Genomic DNA, 19,028 nt, shown 5'->3' with positions numbered 1-19,028 from the left:
ATTAAGCATAATAATGTAATTAGTTATCATTATGTATGCATTACTCAGCATTAATTATACATTATTTAATATATTAATGCTTAATAATGTGCTAACTAACGTTAATTAAGGGACCCTTATTGTAAAGTGTTACAGAAATTTATTTTCTCATTTTATTGAGGAATTACTTGGTATTAAAAAATGCTAAAGTAGCAAGTTAAAATGAAAAATGTCCCCAGAGCTAAAGCTGACCACTTTTAATTGTTTAGAACTAGCTGACAGATGATATAACGTCATGGCATCATCCGCAACTCTTATCTACTGACAACACAAACATCCTTTTAATGTGGGAGTTGTCTCAGCCTTTTGGACCCCACTGTATGTGGGACCTTGTTTGCAATACACAGTTAAATAATGCACAGCTACAACATTTATCGGCAGTGTGCATGGGATTTTCCCTAGGAGAGAGGCTACTGTTTATTTTTGCAAAAAAAAAAAAAAAATACAGCAAGGAGTTAATCTTCAGGTGTATCTAAATATTTGTTGGAGGAAATTACATGATTTATGGATATTCCCACTGAAAACAATCCGTTGTTCCTGAACTTTTGATTCAATGCTGAAAGGTGTCTCACCTTTGTATCAGTTACTATGGTGTCTGGTGAGGATAAAGTCTTGTTATTTCAGTGACTGAACTACACCTAGGATTAGTAATGCAATAGAAACTGCCTTCAAACAATGTGCGGCACAACCTGTACAGCTTGAACTAAGCCCATCAAAAATGTGGAATAGGTAGACATATTCTTTAGGGAGTGCATACGACATGCAAGAGCGTAAGAGTTACAAGATCACCTCCTGTTAAGTGAGAAATTCCACAGGTGTTATGCAAGAGCAAACAAGTGCGGTGACGTCGTCACTATTCCCTGAGCTAAAAATAGGACAACAACATGGGAGCTATTTTTAGCTCTTAGATATTCATCACCAACATGATGCTTCCTTTGAGGAAGCAATGAAAAAAAGGAAGTGAGGCAAACAAAGCAATTAACTCAACAGAATAAGTCAAAGATAAATAGGATGTTTGCAGACCTATGTGGGTTTAATGAATCAGCCTAAGGAGCGGCCTGTTTGGAGGAGGTTTAGATGATTGTATAGGCTATATATGAAGTGCATTGACTTGATATAACTGTTACTAAATATAGAGCAGGTGACAGTGACAGGGAGAGTGCATGTTTAAGCAGATACACGCAATACCAAGGTATGAGGCAACAGTCTTGCAATAAGTTGTACTGAAATCTAAAAAAAAAACGTATTTGAGCATATTCACAAATATTTTACTCTATTTCATATCAGGGTTTGGTAAATATGCTTTTCTGGGCCAAGTCTAATTGCTGATAACAGATTATAAATGCACTACTAGTAGAAGTGATGTAACACAATACTAACACGGAAACACAGAAACAGTCCGATCGCAGCCTCCGGTCCCTGGACTTTGTAACATTTCAATTGAACCTTTCAATTAAATTACCACGAAAAGAACGCTTAAGGGGTTCAGCAAAGAAATGTATCGGTAATCAAATAAATGGGCTTTCAGTATCGACCTTTAAAGTTCATAGTAGTTCCCCCTATTTAACACACCCCCCAAAAAAGAGAGAGGAAACAAAACAGCCAGCCGCCTCTTTGCACTTATAGGTTCTTTAGTAAATTATCACTCAGCCCACACAAACAATAATAACTCATAAATCAGATTCATTGTCCACTTAAAGAAAAAAAAGAACAACAGTTAATGTTCCTGCCTTTGATTAAGACCCCCCCCCCCCCTTACTGTGGCGGTGTCACAACTTCATCTCGTTTGCCATCCAGTCAGTCCGTACTGAACTTGGCAAGAAGGCATTGCAGCGCCTGCAACCTGGAACATGCTCCAGCAGAGGCTGGAGCTGTCCAGCTTTATTCCTTTAGGGGACTTCAAATTGCTTGTAGGAAGGCTGTAGACAGTCTGTGGGGGTCTGCACATGTACTGTAAGTCTTATTCTTCTTTGTACTTTGTAGTTTGCACTAACTACTTCAATGTTTGTATTCTGTGTTGTGTCTCCTGTATGTTCAGTTAGTCTATAACTTTGTGTTTTGCTGCTGCCTACCCGGAACAGGTCTCTCTTGTAAATGAGACCCTGGGTCTCAATGAGATTTTACCTGTATAAATAAAGGTTAATATAAATAAAACATTTACTACAGTGATTAAAAAAAAAAAAAAAGCAAAGAAGAAGTTGATAAGCAAAGAAGTATTATTAATTATAGTCCACACAGTTAAACTTAAATTACATTAAATTAAATAACATTTTAATTTACTAAAGTTGAGACCACTTGGCTCCCAAAATCTTCAAATGGAAATTTTGAGCAGGGATATATTTCTACATCTTCTACACAGTATGGCAACAGCAAGGTTCACCCAGTTCTCATTCAACCATGACCGTGTGCAGATCATAGCGGGACTATCCCAACACCGGAGATCGCCCACAGATTACAACTTAAGTGTTTTACGTCACTTGTCACTTAACACAATAGCAAAATATAGGTGTTGCCTCCTTGTTGACAGGTTGTGTCTCAAGGCATGACAGATATCTTTAAGCTCCACAATTTCAAAAACAAGAGTAACTGTGGGTAAAGCAATGGAAATATGTGACAGTGCCATTTGTTATCAGTCTTTAACTGGTGGACTGTAACCGCATTTGTCAGTAATGAATCGCAATGTGGGATCACAAACATTCAGTTACATGATATGGTTGTTGTTCCATCTCTCTTCTTTTTTTAACTTCACGAAATGTATCTGACAATTTTAGTCATTCATTAAATAAATACATGAATTAATACAAAATAGATTGCGGGCCAAGCATTGCTTAATAACTAATTGAGAGACCAGACAATGTTATTTTATATGATAGTCTGTGTGTATGTGTGTGTGTGGGAGGGGGGGGTCCCTTGTGATAAGATTATATGAGGATAGCGGAGCATTGAGGGGCCCCCTGGTGGCCACAGGGACCCTATGCAGCCGCTTAGTTCACTTAAAAGTGTACAGAAAAGAAAAATGGGTAACACTTTACTTGAATAGGTATTCATAAGATTGACATAACACTGTCATAACCATGACATAACAGCTGTCATAAACATCAATGAATACTTATGACAGCTGTCGTTAAGTGTCATTCGGTAAGTTATGTCACTTTTAATTCAAAGTTGACATTGTTTGAGATGTTTTTGTTCTGACAACTTGACATAAAGACAATTTAAACCGTCATAGCAGACCTAATTGCCAAACTTTAATAATTATGTCAAGTTGTCATAACAAGGACATCTCAAATAATGTCAACTTTGCATCAAAAGTAGGGATGTCACGATTATAAATTTTCTTGGTACGATTATTGTCAGAGAAATAATCACGGTACTACGATTATCACGATTATTATGCATTAATTAATTTCACAACACTATGAATGTGTAAAATCAAATATAGTCAAAATATAATTACATTACTCATTGTTTACACAAAATATTTCAAGTATCTATTAATATAGGACCAATTCTTAATCTCCAGGGGAAATGTTTGAAATATTCAGGTCATAAATTGTTACAGTATCTATACCAAATGTTTGCGTTTATTTTAATCGTTTTTTGTTTTGTTTTGCTTTTTTTTAAAATTAAAAATAACACGCTAACATTTAAATTCCTACCAATTCAATGTTACGTTAGTTAAATGGACCAGTATCTGTGCATTTACCTTTGTTTTTGCACACATCTGCCAATAAGGTTCCAACATCAAATTTTTGTGAAAGTAACGGTATTTAGGAATCTTTACGATCAATTAATTGTGGCGTTTAATACCGCGGTTAATTGTGAAAACAAGTTATCGTGACATCCCTTATCAAAAGTGACATAACTTACCGAATGACACTTAACGACAGCTGTCATAAGTATTCATTCATGTTTATGACAGCTGTTATGTCATGGTTATGACAGTTTTATGTCAATCTTATGAATACCTATTCAAGTAAAGTGTTACCGAAAAAGGAATTTAATTCCACTCTGGGTCATAAAATTAGTGTAATAACTCATCTATCAGACGATGGATCCCAAACTTTGTGCAAAATTCTATTCGAGTAAATCCGGGATGAAAGTGCTGTGGGTTTTTTTTGCATTGGACAATGCAGGCACACAAATTATGCGTCACGTTGCTCACGATTCATCAGCCACTGATGTTGGATCCGTCAAACAAACGTCTGAGACACACACACACACACCGAGCTCAGTCTCACCCCAAACATTGAATATCCCGCCCACTCGATAACGACCAATCAAATTTGTTTTCCTTACTCGGGTAAACTCGTGTGGCAACTTGTGGAAACTCGCAGAAGGAGGGGCGACAAACGGCCATTTCTGAACACCTTTAATGCTTCGGGCTGGCCTCAAAACTAAGCATAAGTGAGCAAAACTGATTCATGGTATGTGATGTAACTAATTGATGTGCCTGGTATCCAATAAGAGCTTTACGGTTACTTTTTCTCCAAGTAGCACATGCTGCTGAGTTGAGAAAATTTAGAGGCATGTGAAAAATTTAAGAGGTGCAATGAAAACTGTTGCAAACATAACTGCACAGTCAAGCACAGCAAATATGATGGATTACATACTACATCAAAGTCAAGCCATTATTGAAAAACAAAATTATATTCTATACATTTTTATAACACATGGATTGGCAGCCCAATAACATCAGAGATCCACACTGTGTAAAATGAACATGGTGAAACATGGAGGGTTTGTCGGTTGCTAGTTGTAAATACACCATTCAAAGTTGGCCCCTCCTCCCCAGCTCAAAAGTGAAAGGTAGAGATCAGAATGCATGAAAGGAGTTAGTGAAGCAGTGAATTTGAAGTGCAAATAAACAAGCACACACCTCCTCACAGCCTGCGGCAAGGTGCCACAAAGGGAACACACAAACAAAAACACATACTTTCTCTAATCGTGTTGGTGTGTGTGGCTCCCTCCCAACAGAAACACAGACCTGCCACTCTTTACACATCCATGATGACTCAGACAGAGCAGAGGGGAGAAGGGGAGACAGTGGTTTGATCCCCCCACCCCCACCCCCCACTGTTATTGACTGGAGGCTAAACACCCACTACCCAGAAACATGACGCAGCAAAGACACCCAAGATAATAAGATGACGTGACTGGTATTTACATGTATGTTCTCTATTAAAAAGAGGGTGAAACTCACAAACGGAGGGAAAATCTCAAATTTACCAATAAGCAAACTTCTGTTTCCTGTATTTTGGTCACGACAATGGTATGCACAGAATGCATTGTTGTTGTGCTGTTGTTTATTTAAAGCATGTCTGGACTGTTTCATCTGTCTCCACCTGGGCATTTTCAAGAAAAGCCCAGCTACCAGGTTTGTTTTATTTATGTCTTGCTGCTATTACTGGAAAGCTTTACACCTTGCCTGAAAAATGATGGTAACGTAGCCAGCAATCAGCAAATCCCCACAGTGCACCCAGCTTGAAGAATGTGGTAGTTCACTTTGTGGAACTGACTTTTGTTTTGGAGAAACAAATGGAAATGGGGCCAAGAGGGAAGCTGATTAACCTGAACTGTGATAATGTATCCTTCACTCTAGTTATGATCACCTAATCTTAACTATCAACCCACCTGCCAGTGTGGTGAAGGTGTGTCCTACTGGCCATCACATACATTAACATAAGTGCTGTCTGATGTGTATATGTTATATGTGTGTGTATATTATACTTCTTCATCCATGACTTTTATTTTGAAGCAGAATAAGCCCAATAATGATTTGCATACAAAATATACTACAGTGTTGGTTATTTTTTATATCGGACCAGATACAAAACTAACACATTCACTCATCTGGAATAACAATCAATTTTTTTGCTGATCATACTTCAGAATGAATAACTTAGACATAGTAATGTCACAGTGACCTTTGTGTGATACACTTCATTAGCTGCATGATACTTAATGTGTCTTGGAGTATCAAAACTGCTAAAACTCGTGCATCAGTGACTTAATCGACAGATCAAATGCAGTCAAACATTAGTCAACAGAACACATGGTCAGAGAAGGAAGCGCAATTTTGAAATTGCTTGTCTCAGACATCACTATTGTCAAAGTTCCCCGCTCTTGCATACTTCATTCCCATTAATACTATGCCAAGTCTGTACTTAATTTAAATTAAATTAAATGTTTTACCCAAATTTGATCTCATATTTGTGTTTTTGTGGAAAACGTTACGTTACCATTATACTGTAAATGACATACTGTCACTGACTGATGAGATGGCAATTTCATCCACTTAAAATACAACAAGTGTAACAACGAAAGTTACAATATGCAGCACCAGGCACACAGGATACAGTGAAAAGACTCAAGAGACTCTTGCAGTCAAACCACATCCCAGCCCCTGTTGGTTTTGTGTATTATTACAAACACACTGGAATTTCCCTTATGGATGGCCTAATTCGGTGATGCCCTGTCATTTGAAATACTGTGGCATGGGATAAATATAAAAAATAACTTCCTGATTTCATGGACTTTGTGCCCTACATCCAAAGCAAAAATAAACCCCACTCCTTTAAAAAACAATTCAAAGAAGCTCCCAATCTCCAACTCCACCGTGGCGTGTACTGTCTAGACAAAACAATACCCAAAAGATGGCCGAAACTTCACTTACTTGGGTGGCATGCTGAGGGGAGAGCGTGGTTTCAGTTTGTCTTCGTCTTTTTTCTCCCTGGCGTCTCGAGGCGGACGCATCCGTGGCCTCTCCTTCTCATCCCGCTTCATCCGGTCCCTCTCCCACTCTTCCTTCCGCCGCATTCGCTCCTTCTCGCGTTCCCGCTCTCTTTCCCTCTCCCTCTCTCTCTGCCTGCGCTCCCTCTCACGGTGGTCTCTCTCTCTCTCTCTGTCCCGGTGCCGCTCCTGAGGGTCACGCTCACGTTCACGCTCCTGTCAAAACGGACGTGCAAAATGTGAAATGTGAAAATGTGCTATTTAATGACTGTCATTCAGAGAAACAGGCATGACCTTTTCAGCCCGTCAGTCACCCTGCTTTTATTAATTATCCCCAGCTCAGAAATTTATAGCTTCATCTTTCAAAGAAAAAAATCACTTATTTAACAGTCTCATGCCCTTTTACGGGCATTGATGGGGCGGTTACCTATGCTAATCCTATGTTAATTAGACTCACCTGGCACGTGCTCTCAACTTATGAGGAGGTGGCATTCATTAATGTAGGAACACAACTAGAGATGGTCCGATCAGGTTTTTTGGGACCGATACCGATCACCGATCACCTAAAGCCTCACCGATCCGATTACCGATCAGAACCGATCGATCACATGAGACGACATTATTAATATTTATATTTTTTTTACTCTTTTTTTCCCCATTAATTCATCCACTCATGCAAAAATACTCTGGTAAAAGTAGAAGTACTGATTCAACTCCTTTACTCAAGTAGTAAGAAGTACAGGCTCTGAAATGAACTTAAATGTAAAAGGGGGCTTCTTTGCTCTGGGCCCCCCAGACTCTAGGACCGGCCCTGCTACCCATAACTTTTTTTTCATATTCCTGCTCTGTCTGCACATTGTTGGACTTTCCTTCAGTAGAGGAGTTTGATGAGCAGACACTAAGTAGGCTACAGCATCTTACTGGGAGTGACACCGAGTCACACACCTAAGGGAAAAAGATCGTTTTCTATCGCTTATTTGCGTATCTATATGTCAATAAGGTTGAAACAAGTAACGAGCCTGTTTTGACAGCGTAAGGAGCATTTCGTTTAATTTTGGAATCCAGCCGCGGGATTCGGTCCGTGGTCCGCCGGTGTCGAGAGCGACCGGGTTCTCTCTCACTCACGCACAAAATAGACCACACGCCGAAACGATTGCTGCACACACACACTGGTCGAAATCCGTTGTTGCGACGGAGAACTTTAATCCCAGCAAATGCCGCTATTGGGCTTCATCATGATGCAGCTGTCTATGCTGCCAGTCACACACGCAGAGAGAGAGGGAGAGAGACGCTCGTTCCCTCTCGTGCATGCTTTACACACATGCAATTGTGATACAGGCAGCCTTATTTTACTGTCTGCATGCGTGGATGCGGCAGGGAAACCCTGCTGTATGTATCCACAAGTTTCCGATCATCATCTATGGTCAAAACCGGCTTACGTTTTTGACGTTCGTAAAAAGGTGGATAATGCGATCGGATCTGTGATTTTAACCTTTGATTGGATTTCCTGATCGATCGTTTTTTTATCATATCGACCCGATCCAATCAGTTGCCGATCGATCGGCACCATCTCTAAACACAACTGCGAACAATTTGGAGGCTTGATGAATCTGATGTAAGGTGTAGTCAAGCCTCTAGGCCACCCACTGTGCCTACATGAGGGATCCTACCTGGGGCTCTGGGCCCTGAACAAGACCATGTTGGTTGAAACCAGTCTGCGTTTCACTATTGTTTTATGATTATGCCCCAATTCATTAAAGGCTTTTACGTAACAATCCTTGGCTCTAGCGAGTGAGTGCCTGAAGCAAGCCTAGTGCTTTTTTGTCAGTCTATCACACTTTTTATTGTCTTGGGCTTTGAAAAGTCACCCAGAGTGACCCAATAGCAGAGTGGTTAGAGCACATATTCTTTTGCATATTCTCTAACAACTCTGCTATTGGGTCACTGCACTCACCTCTCACGTCGGGCAGCATATGGAAGGTACTCACACTGTAGTGGTAAGGAAGAGGAGCTTCTGTGTACTGCACTCTGAAGTTTTCATACTGGCCACCTCGCCAAAGGGCCTCCATTTCATAGTCATAGTACGGATCGTTATATGGGTCACTGTAGAGGCAAGCACATTTTTTATATGTTTACTGCACAGATTTGGAAAAAAAAAATTCAAATGGCACCCCATAAAATAACAGGTGTGTGTTCACTAGAGGTGTGATGAGATCTCGTTCCATAAGGTCTCGCGAGATTAAACTCGACGACATTTCTCGTCGCGTTAAAAATCTGTCTCGCAAGATTTTTTTTTTTTTTTTGTTAAAAAATGTAAAGCAGCGTTTCCACTACCAGTTACCATTACTTTGCACCCCTTTCCACTACACAGTTATAACTCTACTCGACTCGGTTTAGGTGCTTTTCAATCACAGCTGAGTTCTTCATAGTTCCTCCTTCGCTGCCACTACTTGAAAAATCTTAGAGGAAACACTGCACATAATATTGTTTGCACTTCAAAAAAAGAAATAAATATTTAATTTTAGTTTTAGTTTCAATTTGTGGAAGAAGAAATGTAGCTTACATCATGCAAAGAGTTATAATAAAACATTTCAAAATGCATGTGCAGTTAAACAAAAGTCTGTTGGCCCAGTCATATATTTTGTCATTGTAGTTTTAAAATCTTGTTTAAAGTCTCGTCTCGATCTTGTGAACCCAATATCGTGTCTCGTCTCGTCTCGTGAGCTGAGTGTATCGTCACACCCCTAGTGTTCACACTGCCTGTATCTCCTCTGTGCTACCGTTTACAGGTTACATGAACATAGGAGTTCTCTCCATTATGAATTCCTTATTTTTGACAGAAAATATCAATTAGGTGCCTCTGTCAAAACGGCCCACAGTCAGCACACAGCAGGAGAAGCAGTATGTTCCTGACCCAGGCTGGTGTGAGGTACTGAAGTTTTTACTACGGCTGCCTAGCATAAAAACACATTGGTGCTGCAGCTCTGCAGTACGTCATATGTTGCACATCAGTCAAAAACAACCGAATGGCAGCAACAGCAACGATTAACCTGAAATCAAGTGTGGACAGCCAGTTTTTAAACTTGATTTCCTGAAGAGCCTTCCTCCAGAGCTGTGGCTCACCAGGAAACATCTTTATGGCCTTTGTCTTTGTGAGTCATATGTCTGATATATTTCTTAAATTCAACATTTCATCTTTCTTTACTCAGTCAATGCATGCTGATAAGAGACAGACACGGCAAAGGGAAATCAAGCTCCGCTGGAACCCAGGAAGTGTAAAACTGATTTATCTCTGTTGACTAAAATATTTTTATTTAATTGTTGATTTATATATTTGTCACGGGGCGGTACATGTCTCGCTTGGTTCTATACATAGAAGACGAAAGGGGCAGATATTTTAACATGTAGTTGAGCAGTTGTGTGCTTTTGTGTTTGGTCAACACTTACCCATAGGCTGGATCTCTGAAGTCCATCTCACTGAAAGAGGAAAAACTAATTTAAAAACGAACTTACTAAAAATACTACTAAAAAAATAAATATCATACATGCATTGATTATTATAATTTCTTAATACAGAACACTGTGCTGTGTGCGTCAATGTGTGTCCCAGTTGATGAGCACAAATGAAGTTCATACTCTCTAATGATGCGGTAGCTGCGTTCTCTGAAGAAGTCGTTCTCTTTGTCAAATTCTCGCTCATCCTCTCCGATGGTCACATTGAAGCGCTTCTCCTCAAAGTCTGGTTCCTGTTCCTTCCTGATGGTGGCTTTCTTCAGCACCTATGGGACACAGTACAGTCTGTATGAAAACCTGTGAGTCATTTCTCCAGATAGCAACAAAAGGAGGAGCTGCTGCTTTTAATAAGACTCAGTGTGGGCATTATTACAGCTAACTAGTGTATATGTATGTATCAAAGGGTATTTATATAACTTTGTCGACCCCATTTAAAGCCCCTACAAGGAGCTTTCAGTTTGTGCTGATTTTGGCAGTCCCTGTGGCCAAAAGCGATAGTGTTTTGTCTGAATGAAGACTGCATTTCCCATGAGCTCTAGCGCGTATTGCCGTAAAGATGCTTATCTGGCTCACGTGTCAGGGCTCCAGACTAACTTTTTTGTGAGCAGTTTTAGGCAAATTACATTGGAAATGTATTTAAAATACAGCAGAGCAGGCTGACGCTATAGCCCAAGACGGGTGCTCTGTGGGTGAGAGGAGAGACTCGGCTGGCTGTAAACCAGCCGCCTTGCCCCGACTGAGCATGTTGAATCGGCCCCGACGAGACCCGACGGCTTCCGACGCTCCCTGACGGAGATGAACACACCAAACAGACGAGACCTGACGCCTGACTGTCGGGCCGGTGTGTCCCTGGCTTTACAGTAGTGACTGTGGAGCTTCCTACATGCCCCCTGCTTTCAGTTCAGTCCTGAATCTTTATCATTAAATAAAAAAAAAAAAAAGGTCTGAGAACGCATCATTTGGTCGATGTAGGGATGAAGGTGGGCCGCGAACATTGTTTAGATTGTCAAGTGGGCCCTGAGTTGGAAAAATTTGGGAACCCCTGCTGTAGGGGCTTTAAATATCACAGTAATGGAAGGCTTAATATCATCAATCAACACACAAAACTGATTGAACAGTTTTACAATTACAGGAAAACAGTTTACAACCTGTAGTAGTTGTAACTACGGATGCCATAAAAACATAAACTTTGCAATTTGCAAGCTCTTCTGTTTGGTCCACAGTGTCACTAAACAAACAGCCCCACAGTGGAAGCTAGTTTTACGCAGACAACCAACTGGAACATCTGTTTCCGTGCGTCGCAGTGGACTTGTTTACCTCTTTGGCGTGCCTCAGTCCTCTCTCCCAGGCACTCTCCACAGGAGGTTCCACTGGGGGAGGAGGGGGAGGGAGCTCCTCCACTGCAGGCGCAGCCTAACACAGTGGCAAATTAATTCATTAGTATAATTAGTTAGTTACTATCCACATAACTGCAGCTGTGTAAATCTCTTCAAAGAACACAAATGAAAAACACTGTTTTCAGACATACCCAGGGATTGTTGGGTATGAGCGGGTGTGGTCCTCCAGGGGGCGCTCCATTAGGTGAGAAGAGGTCTGGTTTACTGATGAGGGAATAGTTACCCTTGTCATTGACTCCAGGGTGGATGAATCTACAGTTCATACCCCAAGTGCAATTCCCTGGAAACAACAAACTGTACGTTACCCACAGTGAGAAGAAACACGTCATGTTACTTGTCTTTCTTGAATCAAAAGACAGAAAAGAGAAAATTAAAGACAACTTCACATTTTGCCTTAGTATAATGCAAAAGCCAAAATATACTCTGATTATGATTTCCGCTGGAAGAAACAATATGAGCGCTTCAGACAGTATGATATGAATTTATCTTCATTTGTAATCCTGGTACAAAATAAATCCTGTTGTTAACACCAATTTATACCATTTCACAAGCAGAGAGCAGCCACTCTCTAGTGCTCCAACAATTATAGGGGCTTAAATGTGCACTAAGCCTGGGGTTTTACTGTTTTACTGGTCATTAGTGCTCTCTGGTGGACAAACTAGGTCATGGCTGACATAACTCTGCCAATGTAGCACTCTAACTTCTAGTTACTCATCAGCTCAAATACAGTGGTAAGAAAAAAAGTGAACAGTTGGAATCACCTGCATTAAAGAATAAATGTATTTATTAAATTCAGATCAGAAACAATCAATGTTAATTAACTAATGACACATTCATTTTTGTACTCTTTGTACATTTTTGAAAAGCTACGTGAACCCCTTGGCCAACGACATCCACTAAATGAGGAGTCATGAATCAAACCTAGAGTCAAGGCACTAAAGAATGGAGGTGGGTGTCTGACATACAATTTGAATGAGTGAACTAAGCCTCAGGACTCTGGATTACTGAATTATTGAATTGTGATTTCAAAGAGTAAAGATAGTTGTCAATCCACAATTATATAAGAGGCTTATAAATGGAGATGAATTACTTGTAGTGAATGAATGAACTGAAATGAACCCCAGAGAAACAGCTATGGCTCAAAGTATACAGTGGAGCTGCTTAATATCTCTTCACAAGACAACCACATGCACATCATGGTGCATGGCGCAAGGTGTTCACGACAGGACATCAAGGAGCCACTGCCTGTGCACCTGCAGTTTCCAAAAGAGCCACTGCAGGGTTCGACATTAACGGTTGCCCGATTGTACAGTATACAACCTGTGCAGACTTGTCCAGGTTCATGTTTTTGGCCATTAAAGGTCCTTCAGTTCACGATTTCAACTGTGATCAGGCATTAAACAGGTGGCTGATCTGTTCAGATAGGGCACGGAGGGTGTAACTGCTACTGGTCAAATAATGTGAAATAGCAGTTAATTTTACATGTCTGCAATGACTGCCATTATAGATAATAATAAAAACTGCTTTCTTAAGAAAAAGTGTTGTGTAGTATATGGTCAACAGGAAGGATTTTAGTAAGATATAAGTGATGAGCGAAAGTATGCACCACACCACTAGAAAAAAAACCTAGGCTGGGCAAGTAAGAATTTAGAGGGGGCAAGTAGATTTGAGAACCTTAACGTTGGACCCTGCCCTGTCTCCACAACTTTGCTGGGAAATGAATGAGGAGTCGAACGCACATCAATTTGCCTACAGAGCCAACAGATCCACAGAGCTACGCCGGGTGGATTACACCTTAGCCTTTAATACCACCCGGCTCATCTCTGGGGGAGATGAGTCGGCTCACAGGGACGAGGTAGAGCGGCTGTGTGAGTGGTGCAGCAACAACAATCTGGTCCTGAACACCACCAAGACCACGAAGCTGATAGCAGACTTCAGGAGAAATAAAGCAGAGATTCATGTGGGGTCTGTAGGGAGAAGGTGACAACATTCAAGTTCCTGGGGGTCCAGATTGTAGATAACCTGACCTGGAGCGACAACACCACACAGCTGGTTAGGAGGTCACAGCAGAGACTCTACTTCCTGAGACTCCTTACTGTGCGTTCACACCAAAAGCGCCGGGAGCGTCGCGGCGGCCAGAAGTCATTCATTTTCAACTGAGACTGTTGAGGGGCGTTGGGAGCGTCGACGCGCGTCGAGAGCGTCAAATTAGAAGTTGAGAGAAGTTCAACTTTATGCAAATGAGGAGCGTCGCCGCCACGGCGGCAGCCAGTTGCAGACCAGGAGTCTCACAGCGGGAGAAATTGAGAGTGCCTGAGTGGACACATCTTCTGCGCTGCTTGAAAGTCCCGCCCCTTTCGCCGCCGGCCGCTGGAGCTGGCAGCCGGTGAACAGAGCGTTGAGAGCATCTGCTGCCCATGCTGCTGACGCTCCTGACGCTTTTGGTGTGAACGCAAACAACTGCCTCTCCCAGCAGCTACTTGTGGCCTCTACCACTGCTGCATTGGAAGTCAGCTGACATACTGCTAATGTGTGTGGTATGTCAGCTGCACAGTAGCAGAGGAGGTGGCGCTTCAGTGGGTCATAACTATTGCTCAAAAGATCATTGGCTGCACTCTCCCCACTTTGGATTAACTTTATGGCTCCCGCTGTCTCACAAAAGCAAAAAAAAAATCCTAAAAGACAAAACACATCCAGGTCACTGGTTTTTTGAGCTACTGCCCCTCAGCAGGAGATACAGGACAATCAAAGCCAGTACAAACCAATTAAAAAACAGCTTCTACCCCAAGGCACTAATTGCACTTAATGCTGAGTGAGGATCGGGGACGTGAGCATAGAAGGTGAGATAGAAGTAAAAGGAAAGTATATTGTATGTTTCTTTTTGTATGTGTTTTACGACTTTGCACTGTAGGAGATGCACAATTACGTTGTTGTGGAAATGACAATAAATTATCTGTCTATCTAAATTATTTTATGGACTGGTGAAGCTAAACTGAACATGCAACTCAACATGTGCTGTAAATAGGGCACTGCACACCAACATAAAAAATATCAAGCAAAAAGGTGAAGCATAGTTGAGGCTCAGGATCGGTCCAGTTTAAAGCAGAACTATGCAGGATTTCGGCTGTAATTATTGTGGCTCAGAGTCACTGTGATGGTAGAGTGACCTATTATGAGGTGAATGGGGTCTAGGCCAATGCGCTCACCCCCCCCACTGGCTGAAAACCGCACTTGCAAGATCAGTCCTCCGTCTCGGTGTCACAAATCTCATCAATGGATAGAACTATCGCGAGAAACTGCCTTACGGCAGTACGAGATAAGAACGCAGATGACGTCATGCATGTCATGAATCGTGATTGGTTTGAGTTCGGAAAGTCGGAGGAAACCATGGAAACATGTTTGTACTGATGAAGTTCGGCTTGTGGCTAACACGGAGCTAATGCTAACAGACACACACACACCATGGATCTTTTATAAGATAATGTAATACATCATGACACACACACACACGCCTTCGCGTTTTGGAACCTTTATTCATGTGTGTGTGTATGTCTGTGTCTTTGTGTCTTTGTCTGTGTGTGGCCGTATTAGCGTTAGCTCCGTGTTAGCATTAGCTCCCTGTTAGCGTTAGCTCCGTGTTAGCATTAGCTCCCTGTTAGCGTTAGCTCCGTGCTTAGCAAACACCGCTCTCTACCTTCAGCAGTAAACACAAGCACGTGTAGGGAGGGGGTGGAGGAGGTGGCGGCGGCAAGTTTTTTTACGACAGTGACATGTGCCTCCCAGAACTGTGGGGGAGCCCCGGAGAGGGAAAAAAAGAGAAACCAACGAAGGAGCGAGCTATTTCCGGCCAAGTTGCATAGTTCTGCTTTAACATCATGCAAGGCAGTCTGTAGGATGAACAGTCGTGTGTAGATCAGCAGCCTCTTGACATTACTGCTGCCAAAGGAGATTCAGCCAAGGGCAGAGGTGGGTAGTAACACACTACATTTACTCCATTACATTTACTTGAGTAACTTTTTAGATAAACTGTACTTAAGAGTAGTTTTAATGCAGCATACTTTTTACTTTTGTGAAGAAGAAGTGGTACTTTTACTCTGTTACATTGAGCAACATTCTACTTTTTATCGATCCAATGCGAGATCAGTTTGTTTTGTTTTGACAAAGATACTTCCAACAGAAAAAAAAATCAATATCACATTTGTGTTTCACCAGTCAAAAGTAGCCACTAGCGAAGTTTGACGCACACAAAATCTCTGCTGTAACAGGGCAGCCACTGCGCCTCAAATTTGAGGGAACACACTGCGGTTAGCAGATGTGTTCTGGCTGTGAATAGGATGAAGTCAGCCCCGGTATCTGAGGAATAATGTCTGAGGAGGTGTCACTAATCAGGAATCAATGGATGTGGAGGCGTGAGCCATCCGACGCGAAGCGTGACACACACACACAAAGGGTTTATGGACAGTTCATAGACCTCTGTATGCAAATATATGTAAATTACTGTGGCTGAATTTGCCTTAATTTGTGTTACTTTTTTAAGATTTCATTTATTGTCTTTATTTATTGTCTTGTTAAGTGTTCTTTGGCAATATCTGAATTTGTTCATTGCTATTTCATATTTTTGTGAATTTGATTACATTCATGTGCTGATCAGTGTGTAACTTATTTGGCTTTTTATTAGCAAAAATCAAATATTGCTTTCATAAATATGTATTTCACTGAAGTGGATACAAATGAAAGCTTTCTGGTACCTTAGAATGAGTTGTTACAAGTCGTTACAAATACATAAGTGGGCGACGCACCGAACCGAGGCGGCCATGTTGCATCGCGACCGTAGGTAACCACGGAAACTAACCGGAGCTGTCGGCTCGGGGAGAAAGTTTTCCAGGTAGCGCCTGTTAAAACTGTCACCACTGTGTAGTGTGAGGAAGGACGGAGGCACTGATGTTGCATTCAGGTGCAGTCAGGCAGACGGCCGTCGGCAAACCAACCGGATGTCATTTTACTCCACGAGAGAAAGATGGTAAAACGTGTGTTACAAGCTACAAGTCATTTATCTAACATCACAATTAGTCCGAAGCTGTTTAACGACGGTTAAAATGAAACTTAAGGTAAATATCCTGCATAGTTTGTTTCTGTTTTCTGAGCTCCTGTGATCAGAGCGCCGCTCCGCAGTGTGTTGGCTACAGAAATAACAATAAAACACACGCTTTCACATTTTGAAAGTGCTTGCGATTTTTTCCATACAAGTGGAGTCAAACACAAGGCAGAAGAGAGAGGGACAGCCGAGCTGCTCTGACGGCTCAGCTGCAGGTGAGCCAGGCAGCGCAACGGTGCTGCCCTGGATTACTGGCACACGCCATAGCCACACGCATTCTGTTTTTAAATATGAATATGAATATTAACAATTAATCGATAATTGATCGTTAATTTTCCTGATGATCAATCAAAAAGATTTCTTCAAATGCCCATTCCTACTACATATAACTTTAAAGGTGTTCAGAAATGGCCTTTTGTCCTGTTTGTTGCGCCTCCTTCTACGAGTTTCCACGAGTTGCCGCACGAGTTCACCCGAGTAAAAAAAACTAATTTGATTGGTCGTTATCGAGCGGGCGGGATATTCAATGTTTGGGGCGAGACCGAGCTCGGTAGGGCTGTAATCAACCAAATAAATTGTTGGTCGACTGAAGCCCTGAAATTTCGACTTGACGTTGGGTCAAAAAAAAAAAAAAAACTCTGTCGCTTGGAACACACTGATGCACTGATATGATCAGAAACTCTTTCAATTTGTGTGGACTGTCTGTGAAGACTGACAGGAGTGAAGCTGACCTCATCCTCTGCTTCAGAGAGGGACAGCCTTGCACTGTCGGACCTCCTCAGCAGGGGCGGGGTCGTCACGGGGGCGATCGCGGGGCCAAAAACTCACTCGTCTGCACCTCGATTACGGACCACAGCGTGGTTTTACACACAGCATCATTTGACTCGGGTGAATGAATAACATCAGTCTCGGTACAGATCAGTGGTCGCTGTTGCCGCTCTGTTTTTGAAATTTCCGGGTTTGATTCTCATGTCGGACGTAGCGCTCGCACTCTTTCAGTGACGACGCTCTGTCCAATCAGTAGAAGGCAGTCGGCTGACGTCACGTTTTAGTATCGCTTCGGCTCGCTTGGAACCAGGGCAGAGGAGGTACAAAAATAGTACCTGGTACCAGGTACTACGGCTAGTGGAAAAGCAAAAAAAGCAGGCCGTGCCGTGCCATGCCGTACCGCGCTAGTGGAAAAGCGCCATTACTTTTCTCACCAGCACTGTGAATATTTGAGGCTTGAGGTAAAGTTTAGGATCTGCTCTCCTCTACTCACCTTTAATGAAGAACCTGCAGATGGGACGTGGTCTGATTTTCCTGTCGGAGGGATCTTTGACCTCGCCCTCCTCCAGGTCATCATCCTGCCCAAACAAACACAGGGAGTGTTACACCAAAGTATCTTATGTAATAACATACATACACAAACTCCAGTGTCTGTTACAATGTATAAAAACTATATCACTTAATTACAATGGGATCAAGTTGAGCCAGAGGACAGAATATGTATTTAAAGGAAGGACAGCCAGACAGTGGAAAATCACAGTGATTATAATGGCTCCTTGTATATGATTGCAGACTAATAGCTTATTTAAATCACACTATTTACTGTCCAGTGAAAATGTGTTTTAATTTAGGCACAAATATAAATATGCCTCAGTGAAACAGCGCAACTCAAAATTGAGCAATACAATTACCTATATAACAGTTGTTATATTTATTAACTCGTTTTCAACCTTTCTTGCCTTGCCCCTCAATATGAGCAGCATTAATCATATTTTTTCTTTCTTTTTTTTAAAAAAAAAGGAAAGAAAAGAAAAGACGAGGACAGCTGGATGGACAAATCAAAGTGTGGGATGACGGCTGAGTGCGAAAACAGGGTCAACCAAAGAAATTGGAGTTGACAAAAGTTGTTTTCACAGGACAGACGTTTAGTTTTTGTAGATAAGTAAATAAGGGTAAAAGGCATAACACCGTATGACCCTTGAAATGAGTTCGGAAAGGACAATTTTAAAACACCAGACTTGTTATTATTTGTTATGTGACTGAAAACTTTGAGTTTTTATACTTTTACAGAAAATGCAGTGTGGAAATATCAGGTGAAAGTCAGAATAATAAAAGACCAGCACCACATGGGTTGTCACCATTATTAATTCATCATTTGACACATAAATTACGTTATCTAGCATAATACATAAAAACTCTGGATGTGTGTACCATGTATTGTCCAAAATGATAATCATGTGACGTAAATATTGTCTGAATAATTG

At 41.5% G+C, this 19,028-nt stretch overlaps 1 protein-coding gene across 5 annotated transcripts in view; it reads right to left on the bottom strand.

The window, feature by feature from the left end:
- The window catches only part of zc3h18 (zinc finger CCCH-type containing 18), a 51,958-nt gene that overhangs the window by 29,974 nt on the left and 2,956 nt on the right, over window positions 1–19,028 (bottom strand). For all 5 annotated transcript variants that reach the window (XM_083973744.1, XM_083973740.1, XM_083973743.1 and 2 more), the window contains exons 3-9: window positions 18,038–18,122; window positions 11,813–11,961; window positions 11,602–11,697; window positions 10,408–10,550; window positions 10,219–10,248; window positions 8,760–8,874; window positions 6,716–6,987 (exon numbers count right to left, since the gene is read on the bottom strand). In XM_083973744.1, the coding sequence (XP_083829870.1) occupies window positions 6,716–6,987; window positions 8,760–8,874; window positions 10,219–10,248; window positions 10,408–10,550; window positions 11,602–11,697; window positions 11,813–11,961; window positions 18,038–18,122 (890 nt within the window). The remainder of the gene's footprint in view (window positions 1–6,715; window positions 6,988–8,759; window positions 8,875–10,218; window positions 10,249–10,407; window positions 10,551–11,601; window positions 11,698–11,812; window positions 11,962–18,037; window positions 18,123–19,028) is intronic.

The sequence above is a fragment of the Trachurus trachurus genome (genome assembly GCF_905171665.1).
Source record: "Trachurus trachurus genome assembly, chromosome: 6".
Classification (NCBI taxonomy): Eukaryota; Metazoa; Chordata; class Actinopteri; order Carangiformes; family Carangidae; genus Trachurus; species Trachurus trachurus.
The sequence above is the reverse complement of the archived record's forward strand: the minus strand, read 5'-3'. Positions and strand labels throughout refer to the sequence as shown.